This window comes from Oncorhynchus keta, chromosome 2 (assembly GCF_023373465.1).
Source record: "Oncorhynchus keta strain PuntledgeMale-10-30-2019 chromosome 2, Oket_V2, whole genome shotgun sequence".
Classification (NCBI taxonomy): Eukaryota; Metazoa; Chordata; class Actinopteri; order Salmoniformes; family Salmonidae; genus Oncorhynchus; species Oncorhynchus keta.
In genome coordinates this window covers 34,522,133-34,543,753 of record NC_068422.1, presented here as the reverse complement: position 1 = coordinate 34,543,753, position 21,621 = coordinate 34,522,133, and the positions used below count along the sequence as shown (strand labels likewise).

General features: G+C 42.3%; 1 protein-coding gene across 31 annotated transcripts in view; it reads right to left on the bottom strand.

Annotated features, from left to right (window-relative positions):
- Positions 1–21,621, bottom strand: part of LOC118399607 (ankyrin-3-like) — a 207,307-nt gene that overhangs the window by 28,231 nt on the left and 157,455 nt on the right. For 18 of the 31 annotated variants that reach the window (XM_052475545.1, XM_052475515.1, XM_052475566.1 and 15 more), the window contains 15 exons: positions 21,476–21,599; positions 15,715–15,817; positions 14,765–14,815; positions 14,130–14,236; positions 13,527–13,559; positions 12,037–12,261; positions 11,652–11,806; positions 9,787–9,998; positions 8,083–8,290; positions 7,794–7,890; positions 3,289–3,517; positions 3,039–3,164; positions 2,691–2,813; positions 2,137–2,166; positions 1,076–1,157 (listed from right to left, as the gene is read on the bottom strand). In XM_052475545.1, the coding sequence (XP_052331505.1) occupies positions 1,076–1,157; positions 2,137–2,166; positions 2,691–2,813; positions 3,039–3,164; positions 3,289–3,517; positions 7,794–7,890; positions 8,083–8,290; positions 9,787–9,998; positions 11,652–11,806; positions 12,037–12,261; positions 13,527–13,559; positions 14,130–14,236; positions 14,765–14,815; positions 15,715–15,817; positions 21,476–21,599 (1,905 nt within the window). The remainder of the gene's footprint in view (positions 1–1,075; positions 1,158–2,136; positions 2,167–2,690; positions 2,814–3,038; positions 3,165–3,288; positions 3,518–7,793; positions 7,891–8,082; positions 8,291–9,786; positions 9,999–11,651; positions 11,807–12,036; positions 12,262–13,526; positions 13,560–14,129; positions 14,237–14,764; positions 14,816–15,714; positions 15,818–21,475; positions 21,600–21,621) is intronic. The other 13 variants (XM_052475599.1, XM_052475629.1, XM_052475615.1 and 10 more) reach the window with 6 other exon arrangements.

Below are 21,621 nucleotides of genomic sequence, written 5' to 3'. Positions count from 1 at the left end.
CAAGGAAAATATATTTCACAAAATGGAGAGGGTCTGCAAAGTATACTAAACAAAAATACAAATACAACATGAAACAATTTCAAAGATTTTACTGAGTTACAGTTTACATAAGAAAATCAGTCAATTTAAATAAATTAATTAGGCCCTAATCTATGGATTTTACATGACGGGGCAGGGTTTCGTTCATGGATGGGCCTTGGAGGGCATAGGTCCACATACTTGGCAGTCAGACCCACCCACTAGGGAGCCAGGCCCAGCAAATCATAATTAATTTTTCACCACAAAAGGGCTTCATTACAGACTAAAATACTCCTCAGTACAATCCCCCACCGCCCCTCAGACGATCACACTATTTGAGAAGCCAGATGTGGAGGTCCTGGGCTGGCGTGGTTACACGTGGTCTGCGGTTGTGAGGCCGGATGGACGCACTGCCAAATTCTCTAAAACGACGTTGGAGGAAGCTTATAGTAAAGAAATGAACATTAAATTCTCTGGCAACAGCTCTGGTGGACATTCCTGCAGTCAGCATGCCAATTACACGCTCCCTCAAAACTTGAGACATCTGTAGCATTGTGTTGTGTGACAAAACTGCACATTTTAAAGCGGCCTTTTATTGTTCCCAGCACAAGGTGCACCTATGTAATGATCATGCCGTTTAATCAGCTTCTTGATATGCCACTCCTGTCAGGTGGATGGATTATCTTGGCAAAGGAGAAATGCTCACTAACAGGGATGTAAACAAACTTGTGCACAACATTTGAGAGAAATAAGCTTTTGTGCATATGGAACATTTCTGGGATTTTTAAAAATATATTTCAGCTCATGAAACATGAGACCAACACTTTACATGTTGCATTTATATTTTTGTTCAGTATAAGACACCAAGCAAGGGTTGTCCGGGATGGATATGAATCATGACGCGTATGATGACAGTATGGAAAGTGCTCAAAATTCTACACTATTGATATATGAATATATCATAAAGGTAATATCGTACACTGCATATGAAGTTGAATAACGTTATTGATATTTTGTATGAACTGAGGATTTATGAAAGTAAAGATGTTAAACTCACTCGCTGCAGGGTCGGTCAGATAGCTGTAGCGCTTACGCAAAGCTAAGGAGGCAAAGGTATGACGTCGGTCTGGTTTTTCAGTCTGCAACAACAAAAACAACAAAATATATTTTAACATAAAATAAAGATTGGATTTAAATGCCAAAAATGTATATTCCCTTTTTTGACATTACGGACAGAATTTCTCCGATTTTGAAATCAAATCTAAATGATGCATTTTGCAGTGTGGGAGTCCATGTTGTTGAGGTAGTAGGCACTGCAAGTGATTGACTAAGAGATCCATGCTTTCCTCCGATTGGACAGATTGAGTGTGACCTTGGTGGCGCGATTTCAAGTGCATTAATCAATCTCATTTTGAAGAAACACATGCAATATGTGATTCTAAGATTTGGAGGAGTCCATTGAGATGTCAACAAGCTGACACTACGAATGCTGCTGATCTTTCAAATAAATCATCTAAAGAGGAGGATGAATGTTATTTTGAGATCATGAGACTTAATGTAAATGAAGGAAAACACTGAGATGTAGCTATAAACCATTCAACATTCTTGTCATCTTCTGCTGACTAGGCTATATTGAGTTTTCCTCATGCAACAAATAACTCATTGGTCTTGTAGGTGTTTCCAAAGCATGCACAGAAGATGGCTGAAACCACAATTAAGCTGGAGTACTATGCACTATGGAGCAGTTTATCCACTTCTGTCTGCCACCCAAATGCACATCTATATCATTCTATATCTTAAAATAGTGTGGAGGGATGGTGTTTTCTACTAGCCCACTGAACATATGGAAAAGAAGCCAGGGTGTGGTACACAAATTGCTCCTCTTTGCTTGGGACCAGGACAATAATAATAAAACCAGTTGAATTGAACTGTCATTCATGCATTGCACAAAGTCACTTGACTTCTCACCAACGACAAAGACTACTTTCTGCTGCAAAAGCCTTGTATACATCATTAATCAGATAACGATAATCACCACACATTCATATACATTATCGATGCTAGCGTTCAACGAAAAAACAACAAAGCAGTTCATGCGATGAGCAATCATGTATTTACCTCATCATCAGGATCAGACTCCATCATGTCCTGGTGGTTCCCAAGATGCATTGCAGACAAGGGGAAAGATGACACAATGGACAGCGGGTGGTTTATAATAGGTGCGGGTGGAAATAAACATCAGGAAATGAGAATGAAGCAGCTGAGAGCAGCAAACCATATTGGCATGGAAAAGGCCATGGAATTAACTAGTCCACAGGCCACCAAAGACCCAGAAAAGCAGCAAAAAGAACAGCAACGTAATTCAGAGTTTTTGAACACTGCACAGAGAAACAAAAAGAGAAACGCCACCATAACTTAGCCCTATTACTCTTCCACACTTTGAGAGAGGTAAATTAGTAATATAATGTGTATGACTGAATGTGTGTTTTGTGGGGGCATATAATTGGCATTGGCAAAAATACAGATAAAAGACACAAGCAGCAGGCATTCTAACCAAATGGAGGACAACCACTCTGGAATTGCTGCTGTTACTGTACTTTGTCTTTCCATTCATTTACATGAGGATGACATGATATGGCCCAGAGGAAACATCATTCACATATCCAGCCTACCTTCTTATGAGTTGGCAGTGTGATATTCAAATTACATACAGCAGTCTGTGGAAGACCTTTAGTGGTTTTTGGCTCTCTCAAGAATGAGAGTCGACCGCATGGTTCTTGGCCCATGTCTCTGACCTAAGGAGCAAAAAAAGCATGTACAATAAAAATATATATAAAATAAGAGTATAATGACATTCCTTTCTTGGTGCTCAAAAACGGCATACGTGCCAAAAAAGGAAATGAGAATTAGAGCTTACAACATGTCGACAAGTTTGAAGGACGATCATCCTCTCGCATACCACTATAATAGAAAAGTGTGACCTTATTACATATAAGAGGGGGATGAAAATGTGACGCTACCTTCACATTGAAAGGAAGCCGGTTCTCTTTGAAAGAGAAGAAGTTGAAGATCAGCTGCTGCCCACTCTTGGTAAGAGGAGATAAGTTGCCGTAGCAATCCACATGGATAGGCTTGCCCTCCAAGACCTGTAAAATCATTATCAACAAGAGCATGTCAATTCAGATAAACCATGTATCTGTGCTTGGGTCTACCTGTGTCAGCATATTTTGTGTGTGTGCGCATGAGTGTGTGGGTGCAAATAAGACCCACCTCAATGTCCTTGCTCCTGGCCACCTCTTCAAAGTTCTCCTGTTGTTCCAGAGTCTTGTCCACCTTGTCGTCCGTCATGCAGAAGCAGCGGAGGCGTGACTCCACAGGATCGTTCATCTTGGCAAACACCACAAACTTGGCCAGGTATGGCACACAGATCAGCTCCCGGTATAGCTGAGAGGCCAGACTGACCGTCTCAGGAGTCTGGTGACAGTCTGTAAGCCAGAACCTGGAGGTAAGGAAAAACAGAGATGGTGAGTAAAGCTTAATACGCATGTTGATGCCAACCACCGAGTCTTTTTGGCAAGAGCTTGGTTGAGGGGGCCATGAACATTATAATGCATACAAAGGCTTGATAAAGCTTTTTTGATAACAATTGATCTAAATCAGGGCTCTCCAACCCTCTACAGGAGGGTAGTAGCTCTCCAGGATTAGGGTTGGACTTACCAATGAGCGGGTGGCTACAGTTTCCATACAGAGGCCGCATTGTAGCTTACAACCCCCTAGAGACGTTTTTCAACCATCTACACACACTACCATATAATGACAGTGAAAACATGTTTTAAGAGATTTTTGCAAATGTATTGAAAATTAAATAAAGAAAAACACTACATGACCAAAAGCATGTGGACACCTGATCGTCGAACATCCCATTCCAAAATCATTGGCATTAATATGGAGTTGGTCCCCTGTTTGCTGCTAAAACAGCCTCTACTCTTCAGGGAAGGCTTTCCACTAGATGTTGGAGCATTGCTGCGGGGACTTGCTTCCATTCAGAAACAAAAGCATTAGTGAGATCGGCACTGATGTTGGGCGATTAGGCCTGGCTCGCAGTCGGTGTTCCAATTCATCCCAAAGGTGTTCGATGGGGTTGAGGTCAGGGCTCTGTGTAGAACTTGCACGTGCAAGTTCTTACACAACGATCTCGACAAACCATTTCTGTATGGACCTCGCTTTGTGCACAGGGGCATTGTCATGCTGAAACAGGAAAGTGCCTTCCCCAAACTGTTGCCACAAAGTTGGAAGCATAGAATATTCTAGAATGTAGATTTCCCTTCACTGGAACCAAGGGGCCTAGCCCGAAACATGAAAAACAGCCCCAGACCATTATTCCTCCTCCACCTAACTTTACAGTTGGCACTACGCATTCGGGCAGGGAGCATTCTCCTGGTATCTGCCAAACCCTGATTTGTCCGTCGGACTGGCAGATGACTGTCAGAACGCGTTTCCACTGCTCCAGAGTCCAATGGCGGCGAGCTTTTAATCACTCCAGCTGACATTGCTTTCAGAGGCAGTTTGGAACTCGGTAGTGAGTGCTGCAACCGAGGACAGAAGATTTTTACGTTCTAAGCACCTCACCACTTCACGGCTGAGCCGTTGTTGCTCCTAGACATTTCCACTCCACAACAACAGCACTTACTGTTGACCGTGGCAGCTCTAGCAGGGAAGAAATTAGATGAACTGACTTGTTGGGAAGTTGGTGTCCTAAGACGGTGCCACGTTGAAAGTCACTGAGCTCTACTGTAAGGCCACTCAACTGTCAATGTTTATCTATGGAGATTGCATGGCTGTGTGCTCGATTTTACACACCTGTCAGCAACACTTGTGGCTGAAATAGCCAAATCCACTAATTTGAAGGGGTGTCCACATACTTTCGTATATATAGTGTATCTCATTTAAATAAGTAATCACACCCCACATGATAGAATCACCTTTGGCAGTGATTATAGCTATGAGTCATTCTGGGTAAGTCTCTAAGTGCTTTGCACACATGGATTGTACTATATTAGCAAATTATTCAAGCCCTGTCAAGTTGGTTGTTGATAATTGCTAGACAGCCATTTTCAAGTCATGTAACTAGGCCAATGAGGAACATTCAATGACGTCTTGGTAAGAAAATCCAGTGTATAATTGGCATTGTGTTTTAGGTTATTGTCCTGCTGAAATGTGAATTTGTCTCCCAGTGTCTGTTGGAAAGCAGACTGAACCAGGTTTTCCTCTATGATTTTGCCTGTGCTTAGTTCTATTCTGTTTCTTTTTATCCTAAAAAACTCCCTAGTCCTTGCCGATAGCATACTCATAACATGATGGAGCCACTACCATGCTCAAAAATATGAAGAGTGGTACTCAGTGATGTGCTGTGTTGGATTTGTCCCAAACATAACGCTTTGTAATCAGGGCATAAAATGTATTTCTTTGACACATTTTTTTCAGTGTTACCTTAGTGCCTTATTGCAAACAGGATGCATATTTTGGAATATTTTTATTATCTACAGGCTCCCTTCTTTTCACACTGTCATCCAGGTTAGTATTGTGGAGTAACTATAATGTTGTTGATCCATCCTCAGTTTTCTCCAATCACAGCAATTAAAATGTTTTAAAGTCACTATTGGCCTCATGGTGAAATCCCTGAGCGGTTTCTTTCCTCTCAAGCAACTGAGTTAGCCAACAAAATGAAATGTGGAATAAGTCAAATGTGTGAATACTGTACCCACATCCATACCCATACATGCAGTTAGAACCTAGCCTTTTCTGGGCCCTAAGTGACATTTGTTGGGGGGCCTGTCATGCCAAATAGTGTCCACCCCTGCATCATAATGGAAATCGATTAGCTGTTAGCGTCTGTTGCTGGGCAGTTGCTAGAACTTGTCAAATTCTGCCTTGGTAACATAATGAAATAAAAAAATATATCGCCTTCATTGCTATGCTGGTTGCTATGTTCTGAGGGCGCGGAGAGAGGGGCGCATGCAGTCAAAAGACAGGGGAAAATGTGATGTTACATGTTATTTACGAGTTGTTTTATCTTTAAATCTCACCGATTATTAGTGGATAAAGTACAAAACATGGTGTTTACTTGCTTGACAACCTTGATTTAGCTAACATGAGAATGCTGCAAGCAAACATGGATGCTGCAAACGATGGATGCAAACACTAGTGCGAAATAACACCACTTTTCCCAATATCTTTATTTAGCTAGCCAGCTAACTAGCTAAGCTTTGTTTTTAAAATTCTATTATTTGTGTTTGTAGATAATCAGTTGATTTAAATAGTTATCTCTTGTACTAAGTAGCCTATGACAAGTGCTATATCAGCTGTAACAAAAGGTGAACTCTATTAGTCAATCTTCTGGTCATGAGTGATCAGATTATAACTGGGTACCATTAGAGACGCTGGTTTCGGACTAAATCTATAAGTATGGAAAAGGGTTGGAAACTTTCCGGGAAATTTCGATGGGAAGTTAAGCCCGGTAATGTTGGTAATTCTGCTTAAATTCATCACAAAGGTTAGCTTCTAACAGTGAACCTTTATTGTGGGATACACATAAGGAACTACTGTTATTGTCAAATTGTTCAATCTAATCTGCTAAGAAACTGTGCTTGCCATATCATCCTGGGCACAGTGAGATACACATCGAAACTACATACGGTACACTAGCACTGCAAACACTCATTCTCTCCCTTCTGAGACTGACTGCCTGTTGAAGGAAAGTGACAGGCAGAACCACCCGTAGCACCCACCTCCTCTTTATCCTACACGCTAGAACAGAGATACAAAAACAAATCCCCCACAACCTACTTCTGCCAAGACTCTGAGGATCCCCCTCTCTCCTACTATGTACTTTACTTGTCATTCATACTTCTGTTTTCTCAACTAAAGTGTATTTCATTGTTTATGTGTTGATGTTAGCCTATACTCGTGTATTTCAGTCTATAACTTCCACGTGGGTATATAATATAATAATAATATCAAATGGCACACCTGTTCCACAAAAAGGGCAAGGTTTTCACAATTCAATCTTAAATATTGCCAAGTTGCGTTTCACAGGTGTTCATTTAATTCATTAATTGTTGTAAATCCCCTTTTTGGTATTTGTGAGTTCAACATTATACAACTGTCTGTCGTGTCCTGCATTATATTCAACCACAAGTGTACTAGTGTATTTCTGAGCTATGCCATGTGGTGGAGGAAAACAATCACAATAGGACTGATAGTTTACTTTAGCGTAAGACAAGACAAGGGAAGCTCAAAGTAAACACACGCCAGCCAGACGAGCCAGTGTATGAATTGAACTGATTTTCACACGAATGAAATAATATTTGCTGCATAGGAGCTCACATTGCGATCTGAAACGTAGGTTAATGTGCAGTTTACACGTTTTCTTTGCTATTTCGATTTAGATGTTGAAAAGTAGATTGAAGTAATGTATTCATATTATTAGCTAAACAAAACTCGTTTTAGCAGAGAAAAATTGTTTGCGGAAATCAGCTTTGTTTACATAGCAGGGGTTTAAAGAACGTCCATTTGGCTGTTAATGATCTCCAAAATCCGAAGCATTAGCTCATCACACCATTGATATAGCAATGGGCGCTAACAGCTAATTGAATTCCCCCACCTTGACAGCAGAGAGAACATTTTGTTTTTAGAGTTAATTTCCTTTTGCCGTGGGGCGTTGAGAAAATGTTGCAGTTAACTGGTTATGAGCATATGAGAGAGCATGGCCTTACCTGGCCGACACATTTGTTGTGAAGGAAACACAGTCTGTGACAAAGGACAGGGGAGTGGTCCCTGTGATGTCCTCCCACTGGGCAGGAGATGTTCCACCTGGATGGAAAACCATGAGAAAAGACAAATCCCCATCCCTGGTTAACCTTTCATCCACCTACTGCAAACCCTGTCCTTCCACCCTGTCCTCCAAGTAGGAGTGAACCTTGTTATCATTGAAGGTCTGAATCAATTTCAATAGAGGTATGTTCTCAGCCACAAAGGTTGTTCAGAACATCCTGAAGGACATGCCTGTGATGCTGCAGAGGAGGCGCAGGCAGGGGGTGGAGTCCCCCCTGTGTCCACTGGGGTGGCCTTCTGCAGATCGGGGCGGAACAGGGATCGTCATGGTAATGGGCTTGTGGAACTTCCTCCTCCTGGGCTCCACGGTAACTATAGGGCTGAAGGTGGCCCTGTTGCCGAGAAGATTCCTCACCATGTCGTCTGGGACGGGCTGAGCCTGCAGGGAGGGGGAGGGGAGGACGGATGAAAGAGGTGAATCAATGTTCTCTCATTTGTTCACATTAGCACAACACATGACAAAAGCCAAGCACGCCTCCAACTCAATCATCAAGTTTGCGGACGACGCAACAGTGGTAGGCTTGATTACCAACAACGACGAGACGGCCTACAGGGAGGAGGTGAGGGCCCTCGGAGTGTGGTGTCAGGAAAATAACCTCACACTCAACGTCAACAAAACTAAGGAGATGATTGTGGACTTCAGGAACCAGCAGAGGGAACACCCCCCTATCCACATCGATGGAACAGTAGTGGAGAGGGTAGTAAGTTTTAAGTTCCTCGGCGTACACATCACAGACAAACTGAATTGGTCCACCCACACAGACAGCATCGTGAAGAAGGCACAGCAGCGCCTCTTCAACCTCAGGAGGCTGAAGAAATTTGGCTTGTCACCAAAAGCACTTACAAACTTCTACAGATGCACAATCGAGAGCATCCTGTCGGGCTGTATCACCGCCTAGTACGGCAACTGCTCCGCCCACAACCGTAAGGCTCTCCAGAGGGTAGTGAGGTCTGCACAACGCATCACCGGGGGCAAACTACCTGCCCTCCAGGACCACCCCATTTGTCACAGGAAGGCCATAAAGATCATCAAGGACAGCAACCACCCGAGCCACTGCCTGTTCACCCCGCTATCATCCAGAAGGCGAGGTCAGTACAGGTGTATCAAAGCTGGGACCGAGAGACTGAAAAACAGCTTCTATCTCAAGGCCATCAGACTGTGAAACAGCCACCACTAACATTGAGTGGCTGCTGCTAACACACTGACTCAACTCCAGCCACTTTAATAATGGGAATTGATGGGAAATTATGTAAAATATATCACTAGCCACTTTAAACAATGCTACCTAATATAATGTTTACATACCCTACATTATTCATCTCATATGTATACGTATATACTGTACTCTATATCATCTACTGCATCCTTATGTAATACATGTATCACTAGCCACTTTAACTATGCCACTTTGTTTACATACTCATCTCATATGTATATACTGCACTCAATACCATCTACTGTATCTTGCCTATGCCGCTCTGTACCATCACTCATTCATATATCTTTATGTACATATTCTTTATCCCCTTACACTTGTGTCTATAAGGTAGTAATTTTGCAATTGTTAGCTAGATTACTTGTTGGTTATTACTGCATTGTCGGAACTAGAAGCACAAGCATTTCGCTACACTCGCACTAACATGTGTATGCTGCTAACCATGTGTATGTGACAAATAAAATGTGATTTTTGATTTGATCTTTTAAAAAGTGATGTTAAAATAAATATCAATTGGATGAAGGTAGCCAACTCATCATCAATCAAAACAATGCTCTTAGCTCAAAAGTTGGGAAATTAGACTCAAAGCTTAGAGCAAAACCCGAGACTAGTGGAGATCCTAAACAATACAGCTAACTGATTGACTTGGCTTTCAGACCTGCAGGCCAACGCGTATCTTCTTGGTGAGCGCCCCCTGTGGGAACGAAGCCTGGACCATGGGCACTGTCTGGCTGGTCAGCGTCCCACCCTCTGGACCCATGTGGTTACTCTCCTGCTTGATCCTGGACACCACCGCAAAGTACTGGGGGAAGTCCCTGGTGATGATCCGACTAATACGCTTCTTCTCCAGCTCAGCATTGCTGTCCAGTTCTGTTGGAGAACACATGAACAAATATAGATGGATAAAGGATATTCAATATCCTCTTATGCAAGGGGGCAGTATTTTCACGTCCGGATGAAAGCGTGCCCAAAGTAAACTGCCTGTTACTCTGGCCCAGAATTAGAAGCTAGAATATACATTAGAAAACACTCTAAAGTTTCCAAAACTGTTAAAATAATGTCTGTGAGTATAGCAAAAACCTGAGAAAAATCCAACCAGGAAGTGGGAAATCTGAAGTTTGTAGTTTTTCAAGTGATTGCCTATCCAATATCTAGTGTAAATTTGGTCAGACTGCACTTCCTAAGGCTTCCAGTAGATGTCAACAGTCTTTAGAAAGTTGTTTCAGGCTTCTATTGTGAAAGGGGAGCGAATAAGAGCTGTTTCAACAATTGGACAGGCTGAAATAATTAGTTTAGTCTTGCGCGTGGCCGTGAGCGCGATAGTCATTCCCTTTCCTTTCTAATGACAACAGAATTGTCCAGTTGGAATATTATTGAAGATTTATGATAAAAACATCCTAAAGATTGATTATATACATCGTTTGACATGTTTCTACAAACTTTTCGTCTGGACTTAGTGCCCGCGCTTTGTGCATTTGGATTAGTGGACTAAACGCGCAAACAAAAAGGAGGTATTTGGACATAAATGGACTTTATCGAACAAAACAAACATTTATTGTGGAACTGGGATTCCTGGGAGTGCATTCTGATGAAGATCATCAAAGGTAAGTGAATATTTATAACGCTATTTCTGACTTTTGTTGACTCCACAACTTGGCGGGTATCTGTATGGCTTGTTTTTGTGGCTGAGCGCTGTACTCAGATTATCGCATGGTGTGCTTTCGCCGTAAAGCTTTTTTGAAATCTGACACAGTGGTTGCAGTTTATCTCTAATCCTATGTATAACACTTGTATCTTTCATCAAAGATGATGAGTATTTCTGTAAATTGATGTGACTCTGCAAATTCGGCGGATGTTTCGGAGGCAAAACATTACTGAACATAACACGCCAATGTAAACTGAGATTTTTGAATATGAATATGAACTTTATCGAACAAAACCTACATGTATTGTGCAACATGAAGTCCTATGAGTTCCATCTGATGAAGATCATCAAAGGTTAGTGATACATCTTATCTCTATTTCTGCTTTTTGTGACTCCTCTCTTTGGCTGGAAAATGGCTGTGTTTTTTTGTGACTAGGCACTGACCCAACATAATCATAATGCTTTCGCCATAAAGCCTTTTTGAAATCGGACACTGTGGTTGGATTAACAAGAAGTTTATCTTCAAAATGGCATGTAATACTTGAATGTGTGAGGAATTTGTTTGAATTTGGCGCCCTGCAATTTCACTGGCTGTTGTCAAATCGATCCCGTTAACGGGATTTGAGCCAAAAGAAGATATTTTATGTATGTGCGAATGTCAGAGAAGGTATTCAATTACATTAGCAATGTTGACCAGTAATAATAATAATAATAATAATACATTTGTGGTAAAGCGCTTTTCTCACAACCACCGTGCATTAAAAAAAGTAGATATATTAATAAAACCTATCCAAAATACAGAAAATAGAACGCAGACAACAAACAAAGCTATTTACAGGTATCAATACAGATGTCATGCTCTGTGTAACATACAGTACCTTCGTCCATCCCGTTCAGAATGTCTGTGATGTCACTTGGATGGCAGTCGTACTGGTGTTCCTTCCATGTGTCACCATTGTCGCTCCTGAGTACGATCAGCTCCCTCTCCTTCCCCCTCATGGAGCCAAAATGAGGAATCTCCACGATTACAGGACTGAAATGGAACAGAACACCCAGAGATTGTTCAGAGCCCCCTTAGAGACAAAAAGGTGGATCTTTACATTCAAATAGCAAAAATGTTATAGAGCAATGTTTCTTAATCCCTTAAATGATCAACTCATCATCAACCTTTGATATTTGAATCAGCTGTGTAGTGCTAAGGCAAAAACTAGAATGTGCAACAAGGATTAAGAAACATTGCTATAGAGATAAGAGAAAACCTACCCCAGAAACTGGGCTCCTGCAGGACCGACCTCAACCAGCCGGCTGACCAGGCCCTCTCCCTCCACCATGGGCGGAGGGTAGGCCAGCTTGTGCCTCTTGGCCAGGCGGCAGGTGATGCGGGTGGGAGCCGTGCACTTCCGGGGCGGGATGATGATACGCATGCCGTTGCTTCGACTTCCTCTCATGGACCCCCCACGAGCATCCACCATGAAGCTAACCAGGAATCTGCCGGCGTGCAGAAATACAAATATTAGACCAGGAAGGGTGAAGAAGGGAAAAGAGAGAGAGAGAGAGAAGCCATAACCACTGACACGTGAGACGGACGAATCCCATGCTGTGACCACCGTACACCCAAGCACTCCGAAAAGAGAGAGAGAATGGAAAGAAAATACTAGAGAAAGAGAGAGAGAGACAGACAGAGACAGAGGGAGAGGAGATGGTGCTTCGAGTTCTCAAACTTGGCAGGTCTCACCTCTGACACTTAACAATGTGACCTCAAAACACTGAAACTTTAAAGAACTCAAGAGGTGATGTAATAGGGAAGAGGTGAGTTTCCTGCCAAGATCCATTACACTGAAGCAGTGATCTATATTAAACACCTTCACAAATGTTTCACCCCCGAGTAGAAACTCAATTAAATCACAAATGAATGTGTTAAATACGTGACGTGTTAACTTCTACCTAGTAAATGCAGTTTTGACATCCCATTAATTGTGGAAACTGTCACCAGTAGTATTAAGCTATTCGTAGAGGGTACAAGGGTATGTTTACATGGGTATGTTTAAATTGAAATGCCTCATATAGTATGCCAGCTGTTAAAGGCAGACTCAGTGAAATGACGTTGCCACGAGCAGCACCGCAGATATTGTGATGAGCGAGATGCCAGACTTCGCTCTCACACAGTATCGGTGCATGTGCATGGGTTCCCTTCCCGTTGATCACAGCGTGGTAGCCAGGGCAACAGAACGGCTGAGAAGTCCAGCCTCGCACTTCAACGCTCTTAGTTGTTGTGGAAATTGATCCACCATGCTGTTTACTTTCTGCATCTATGTCATATCGCTATTTACCTAAAGCCATAAAATCTTACCCAATAAAGATACACTACATTTTCATTCGGCATGACTGATCTGAGACGGCTGAGTTGTTACATGTCTGAACTAAAACCATACACAATGTTCTGTATTTGACTGTCCACATAGGCTGTAATTACACATGCAGACAAAACATTGGTTCCATTAATTTGTCTTTGTGTGCACTTTTGCAGACCTGCTCATAGATATTTTTGAGGGGCTTTATCCATATATGCACTGTGAGATGGCACCTTAGTGAGAAAATCGTAAGCACATCACTAGCACTACAGCTACACAGTGTAGATGAGAGACCAGACCACACAGATGACACAAGCACAGAAACAAAAGAGGAAAGAGGAAGTAGTGGAAACTGTGACATCACTGTGACATCATGGTGACATCACCAGACACAAGCATCACCTGGAGTCATACTGAGGGAGCGGGGAGGACAAGCTGCAAAATAAAGACCAAAACAATGCAGGAGGCAAAAAACTCGATTTAGTAATACAGCACAATCAATTTAGTTTTTTAGGGTCTGACGCATTTCACCGTGTCAGTCAAAAAAAGAATAAAAAGATGGTACAGAAATACAGGAGATCTGGAAAAATGTAGGGCATTGAAAGGGCCAAAAACCCCAGTAGATGAGACCTGACGAAACACTAAATATCTTCCATCTGTACTCGGCCCAGGACATTGGACTCTCGAGCATTTCCAATAAGACTAAATCATGTAGTCTACAGCGCAAGTCCATTATCTACTGTATGTGAGGGTGACTTCCCTCAAACTATTCATCACTGCGGCTCAGCAAATTGAAATTGCACAAGAGACTGCAGAAAGGGAAAAACTCCTAACAGTGTGTCACTGCAGACAACTGCTGGCTGGGTCTTTCTTGGACTGATAAAATGGAGTATGTAGAGTAACATTCTCCTGTGTCTGGATTAGCAGTAGCCCCTGTCTGACATGGCTAGAGCTACAGCAGCTGTGGCTTTGTGTCAGCCTGGCTGGGAGATGGCTGGTTCTTACCCTGAGTGAATGGGGCTGGACACAGTGTTGCTGTGGTCCATGGTGTCTGGGGTCCAGCTGTAGCGCCTCAGGCACTCTGCATCGTAGTCCCGGGTTACAGCCAGGTGCTGTGGAAGATGCATGGGGAGGGTCAACAGGTGAGTTCGGGAGGAGACTAAATGGTTTGTGACCTAACCGTGACGGTGACCCTCACTGATCTGCAGACAGACATTAGAGGTGACACGTTTAAGGACCTTCTGCATTCCTAACACACAATAAGAGAATATGACCTCTTAACCCTACAGACAAGTGATCTAACAGGACACATACAGTGTCTCACTGAAACATGTTTCTGTCATCTAAAACATTCAATATCACCTCAATGAAACATGCTGAATATGATTAACCATTTGAACCACAAAAAGTGGCACACTTCCAACTGAAACAATCATTTGTTTGTATGAAAATGAAAGGAAAGAAATGGGAGTTTACAGTGACCAGATGTCGCATGGGGAAATAAATAACTATTTACCTCACTGAGATGAGGACCAATGAATGGAATGGGAATTTCAGAGCTCAAACAAACACGAATGGAGCCAGAGAGATGGTCATGGAGAGTGAGCAGAGCGAGGAGACCATCTATTGACATCATATACCTTATTGAGAGGGTCAACCAAGTAGGAAAGGTCTTTACAGACACTCTGAAGCTTTAGAGGGAAAAAAGGCAGATGAGAAATCACAAAGGGGACTCCTCTCGAGGAACAACAGTTGAAGAGCCTGGAGATTTGTCTACCAGTCCCTAGTCATACAACAACTCATACAGTGAGAAGAGGCTACAGTGGCCTTTCCCACGAGATTTCTGCTTTAGCAAAGAGTGATACTATCACAAAGGCAACCTTATTCCTGATAAGTAGATGTGATAGTGCCACAAACATCACCAAATCCCAAGAATGATACATGTGATCATATGAAACAGATCACCCACAGAGCATGGCGTCTCAAGCCGTTGAAAAAGCACAAGACACATCTGTTTAATCAGTTTTAACAACCAAGTTGGAGGGAACTATTTTTGAACAATATGAGAGAAGAAGATTTTACATGCATTCTAAATCCTGGCTGCCCTTTGACCCACATTTGTTTGTTGAACGTGATGTCAGTGAGGTTGCAAATATTGTTTACAGTACATCAGGTTAAAGTTCCTTTTTTAGATCCTGCATTGTGATCACCAAAACTTGTTTTAGGACAACCACTGCAGTGTGGATTTCCCAAGGCAGCTGGAAACCTTAAAGAGGCCACAGAGAAGTTTGAATAAGCTCTTACAGAAATTGCCCTACACAGCCTCAGGACTGTAAGTGCCAAACATAAACGAAACTAACAAAAAAGCCCGAAATAGGCAATTGGAAATCAAATGTGACCATGGGGGAGGCCAAATCCATCACTGACCCCATCTCAGAGTTCACATTCAAAAAAGTATTGTGTCACGCAAAAACATAACAAGGAGAAGAGAGGGGGAAGAGAGCGACACCGAGAGTGTGACCACAGAAAGAGGATAGAGACAAGAAAGGGGTAAAGGAAAAGGTGGTGTGAGGAAGTTAGGAGGACGTACTGTGTCCTTGGTCGGGGCGAGGATCTCCTCTATCGTCATGCTGTCCCGTGCGTAGGAGCTGCGGTTGAGGGTGTTGGACCTATCCGAACTGAAGGAGCGGAGGCTGGGGTGTTTAAACGTTACCACGCAACACAGCGGGTGACAATGAACAGCAGGCCCAAACCAAAAAAAAAGCAAAAGTAAAAGAAAATACAAAAAATCCATTACTACATGCAACCTCCAGGGAACTGAATGGCACTGTACAATGTACTGTATATAGTGGAGAGCAAGATTAGAGTCCCACAGTAGGGGATAGCTAGGTAGATAGGAGCTATTCAGAGATGGAAATGAGTGGGAGGTCAGTCAGTTTTTACTGAGAGAGAGAGAGAGAGAGAGAGAGAGAGAGAGAAAGACAGAGGGAGAGAGATAAAGGAGTTGTATTTGTGTCTGTGTATCATGAACACTGACATGAGGTCAAATACAGTCTGACTACTGTAGATGTTTCAGAGAGGACACTGGGTGGAGAATCAATTTCATCTACTAACCAACAAAGAATGTTGTTAACTACACTACAGTACAGACCTGACGTTGAGGAATTCCATTCAGTCACTAAAACATTGGGATTCTTTATGTTTATTAAATAAATATTTAGTTATAACGGTTCCTAAAAATAATCTGGAACTACTTTGAAGTGTCCTCATTTGTATTCAGTTAAAATAATGTAGCTAATTCAATTAAACATTTGTTGTACGATGGGCAAAGTTCTGTGTCTTTCATTTCTCAGATGACTTGGATGTGTGTTAATTTGGGTGCTACAGAGGTGATGGTCCTCTCAGTCTTGCTCGCTGTGTTGTTGATGTTTGCCTGGTGTTGCAGATGAAGACACACTGACTGAATGCAATAGGCTGCTCCCCTTTGTGAGAAAAAGCCAATCTTCTTACTTGTCTGTTTTAATCAGTGCAGCCCTACACTGTTTGTGAGTATACACACACACTTCTAGAGCTGTCTTCTCAGAAGAAGTGTGTGTATAACCTAGTCAAAAGTGTAGGGCCGCACTGTATTGTGTATGGGTGTGTGTGCCCGTGTGTGTGCGTAGAGAGAGGGAGAGAAAAACTGTGTTTGATTGGGCATGCTATTCAGCACAGAGAGAAGTCCTTTATTCAGCACTGCAGCTGAAGTTTCTAAGCAACTCTACTGCCTGAATGGACTGGCATCACAAATCTGCTTTGCCTACTCCAGTGTTTCCCAAACTAGGGGTCATGGCCTCATGTGGGGGTCGCCTGATTCGAAAACGGGGTCGCGAGGTAAACTCTGATTTTTTTGGGGTGCTTAGTTCATAGAGCCTAACCGTTACGTCAGTAACCTCTGGTAGCAGCTATAAGCGGTTGTAATAAACAGAGCGGTTTCTGTTTGTTGACTAAATAGAACAGAGTGGACAAGACTAGGCACTAAATCAAACTGTGGGGAAAACAACATTATCAATGGACTTCCCAGTACCTTTCTGATGCATTTCAGTCACTTCCACCCACACTTCTTTAAGATACTGGACTGAGACTGATTTGTAACAGAATGTCAAAGCCTTAATTGAAACACAAATTGCTGGCCGTTGATTACATCACTTTCTTTACAAGGTGGGGTCATACTTTTAATTATTATTTTTTTTTTTATTAAACTGGGGTCGCAGGCCAGAAACGTTTGGGAACCCCTGGCCTACTCTCTCTGTGGTGCTGCCTGTGTTTCCTCTTCACAGCTTTCCTTCCTCTCTCTTTCCTCCTTTCCCCCAATCTTTCTCTCCCCAAATCAATTCCATTTGGTTTTATGTGTACATAGTTGTTTACAATGACATTTTCACTTAGTGGAAGCATTCTCCCTTCCTTCCTTTTACTCCCTCACTTTCTCCTTCCGGCTTCTTTATGCACCATTTCATGCCTCTGAGTGGCCTTGATCAATCTGCCTCTGTCCCTCACCCCTTCCCTCGTTGCTATTCTGAACACTGCATTGCACATTTCTCTCACTGCTTTCTGCTTTCTCTCATCCTCTCGTTTTCACTCTCGCTCCACAGGCCGTGTTATTTGATCAAGAAAGAGAGTGAATATTTGCTTATCTAAGTCAGCTCAACGACTTGGTTGTGCCTATCATTGCTATCGTTGCTCGATCATCATTACGCTGTCATTCATTATATAGTTCCAAGGCAAAATATGTACCTGTGTTTGTGTGTGAGTTTGTGTGTGTGTGCCTGCTATTGGTATGGTATTCGTCAGATAGGTCAATGTGGGATTTTTAGATAACAAGCCATTCTTTGGCCTTGAGGTTTCCATCTCTGCATTCTAGAGTAGGTCATTTTAAAGCAATAGGTCATTTTTTAGGATTAAAATATCTCCAATTGATTGAAAATTGACTGAAACATACTGATCCCTGGAAGTTACAAAAAGTGGCAACATAAAAATGAATCTAAAGGGTAGTTACGTGTCACCTCAAACCACACCACTATACAAAAAGTTGGGTTAATAAACTTAAACAATGCAATTATTAAGTCACAACATATAATTGTCGCTTTCATTTTCTCATGTCTACTCTATTCATAACGTGTGTTAAATATGGTTTATTTATTTGCAAATGATGAGGGGCTTCTATATACTGATGAGAAAATAAGGTGAACGTGTCAATGGAAAATATTAGTGAGCTCAAAATATGTTTTCCAAATAATAAGTCACTAATAAACTGTGTAAATATACCACACAAAGAATGACAATGGTTCGTGAAGTCACAATGAGGATGGGTCAGAGGAGAGAAATGTGTTTTGTGAAATGTGCTTTCTGCTCTTACCTGATCCTAGGGCTAGAGTGAGAAACAGACAGAGTGCAAGAAAGAAAAAAGGAAAAGAAATGTAGAGTGGTGAAAAGCAAAGCATTTTAAAACGTCAAAGCAGAGGTGCTGTGTTTTTATTTTCATGTGACATCGATGCTCTGCTTTTGCATGGGGCATGCTCCAAGCCTGGGCTCATAGTCTCTCTCTCTCTGTGTGTGTGTGTGTGTGTGTGTGTGTGTGTGTGTGTGTGTGTGTGTGTGTGTGTGTGTGTGTGTGTGTGTGTGTGTGTGCGTGTGTGTGCGTGTGTGCGTGTAGAGAGTCCAAGAGCAAACCACGCAAGGCCGACGTCATAAACAGAAAGGTAAGGGGAAAATAAAGCAGGTGCTCAGCACAGTACATTAATCAATCAATACAATAACTGACTGAAATAATAAAGCATAACATATCCAGCATGGCAAAGTCATGCCAGGAATATCTTTTCACCACACATATTCAACCGGTTTACTCTGCAATTAAAATAACAGAAGAATGATAGAAGTTTCTCATAGCACAATATACAGGATAGTAAATGGTGGCATAGTTTATACACTAGATGCAATACCTTATGAGAGAAAGCACTTGATTTGAACAGTCATCACTGTAACCTTTGAACTTTCGAACGCTTCTCTAGAGACTATAAAAATGACACAGCCCAATTCAAACCCCTTGCCTTGATTGATCAAACAAGGAAGAACTGAAGTGAGGTCACGCCTCATATTGACTTTGTGACATGATGTGATAAGCATGATAAAAATCTGACATCATCCATTATTGCTTAAAAGCTGATTGAACACTTATTTCATGATGAGTCAAACAGTGGTTCTGTTTTCTGGGCTGTTTTGTTCCACAGTGTGCTGCTTCCTGACAGGCTGGCACTGTTGTTGTTTTTAGTCAGTCAAGCATCACTGTGCATTTGCCAGCTGTCAGGGGCACCACAATAGATGGCCAATGATGAGCTGTGGGATACACAATACTCATCTAATGTGGTGATGTATCTTCAGCCAAACTTGCCAGTTTTCTGCTGGGCACTCAACTCTTAGCCTAGAGCAAGTTATCCTCTCTTTGAATACTGTACTGGGAAATAATGTATACATATCTGACCAAAGGCAGAATGTACAGCGCATTTGGAAAGTATTCAGACCCCTTGACTTTTTCCACATTTTGTTATGTTACAGCCTTATTTAAAAATGGGTTAAATAAATACAAATCCTCATCAATCTACACACAATACCCCATAATGACAAAGAGAAAATGTATTACAAATAAAAACAGAAATACCTTATTTACATAAGTATTCAGACCCTTTGCTATGAGACTCAAAATTGAGCTCAGGTGCATGCTGTTTCCATTGATCACCCTTGAGATGTTTCTACAACTTGATTGGAGTACACCTGTGGTAAATTCAATTTATTGGACATGATTTGGAAAGGTACACACCTGTCTATAAAATTCCCACAGTTGACAGTGCATGTCAGAGCAAAAATGAAGCCATGAGGTCGAAGCAATTGTCTGTAGAGCTCCGAGACACAATTGGGTCAAGGCACAGATCTTGGAAGGGTACCAAAACCTTTCTGCAGCATTGAAGGTCCCAAAGAACACAGTGGCCTCCATCATTCTTAAATAGAAGAAGTTTGGAACCACCAAGACTCTCCCTAGAGCTGGCCGCCCGGCCAAACTGAGCAATCGAGAGAGAAGGGCCTTGGTCAGGGAGATGACCAAGAACCCAATGGTCACTCTTAACACAGCTCCAGAGTTCCTCTGTGGAGATGGGAAAATCTTCCAGAAGGACAACCATCTCTGCAGCACTCCACCAATCATGCCTATATGGTAGAGTGGCCAGACGGAAGCCCCTCCCCAGTAAAAGGCACATGACAGCCAGCTTGGAATTTGCCAAAGGGCACCTAAAGGATTCTCAGACCATAAGAAACAAGATTCTCTGGTCTGATGAACCCAAGATTGGACTCTTTGGCCTGAATGTCAAGCGTCATGTCTGGCGGAAACCTGGCACCATCCCTACGGTGAAGCATGGAGGTGGCAGCATCATGCTGTGGGGATGTTTTTCAGCAGCAGGGACTGGGAGACTAGTCAGGAAAGATGAACGGAGCAAAGTACAGAAAGATCCTTGATGAAAACCTGCTCCAGATTGCTCAGGACCTCATACTGGGGCGAAGGTTTATCTTTCAGCAGGACAACGACACTAAGCACACAGCCAAGACAATGCAGGAGTGGCTTCAGGACATTGCACTGAATGTCCTTGAGTGGCCCAGCCAGATCCCGGACTTAAACCCGGAGAGAACTGAAAATAGCTGTGCAGAGACGCTGTGCAGAGACACATCCAACCTGACAGAGGTGTGCCCAGCTTGTAGCGTCATACCCAATACGATCGCTGCCAAAGGTGCTTCAATAAAGTACTGAGTAAAAGGTCTGAATACTTATGTAAATGTGATATTTAAGTTTTTATTTTGAAAAAATGTGCAAAGATTTCTAAAAACCTGTTTTGCTTTGTCATTATGGGGTAGTGTGTAGATTGATGAGGAAAAACAATTTAATCAATTTTAGAATGAGGCTGAAACATATCAAAATGTGGCAAAAGTCAAGGGGTCTGAATACTTTCCCAATGCACTGTACAGTATAAGTGTACAGTGACCGTGAACAATAGTCATGCTATGGCCTGTAAAAAAAATGAACAATACTGAATCATGATGTCATGCTGAACCAGCAGTATTACATATGTATTACATCTTCATAACATATGTCAATATGAAGAAAACTTAGATGACCACTACTTCTTTGAATTTCACTGCTCCCATATGTACAGCATCATCAACACACCAGCACATCTTAAACCGGTGTGCATAGATTGAACAAACACAGTAGCAATGCCAAACATGACATCACAATCAAGAGCATATAATGTCATAATAGGGTCACATACCTTGCTGAGCGGACTCCTATGCTGAACCCCATGTAGCCCTCCTGCGGGAGAGAGTCGTCCCCCAGCTCCCTGAGGTCCTGGGGCCGCAGATATTTGTCAGTGTCTCCGGTCATTGCATCCTCACCTGATGGAAAAGTCCCTCATCA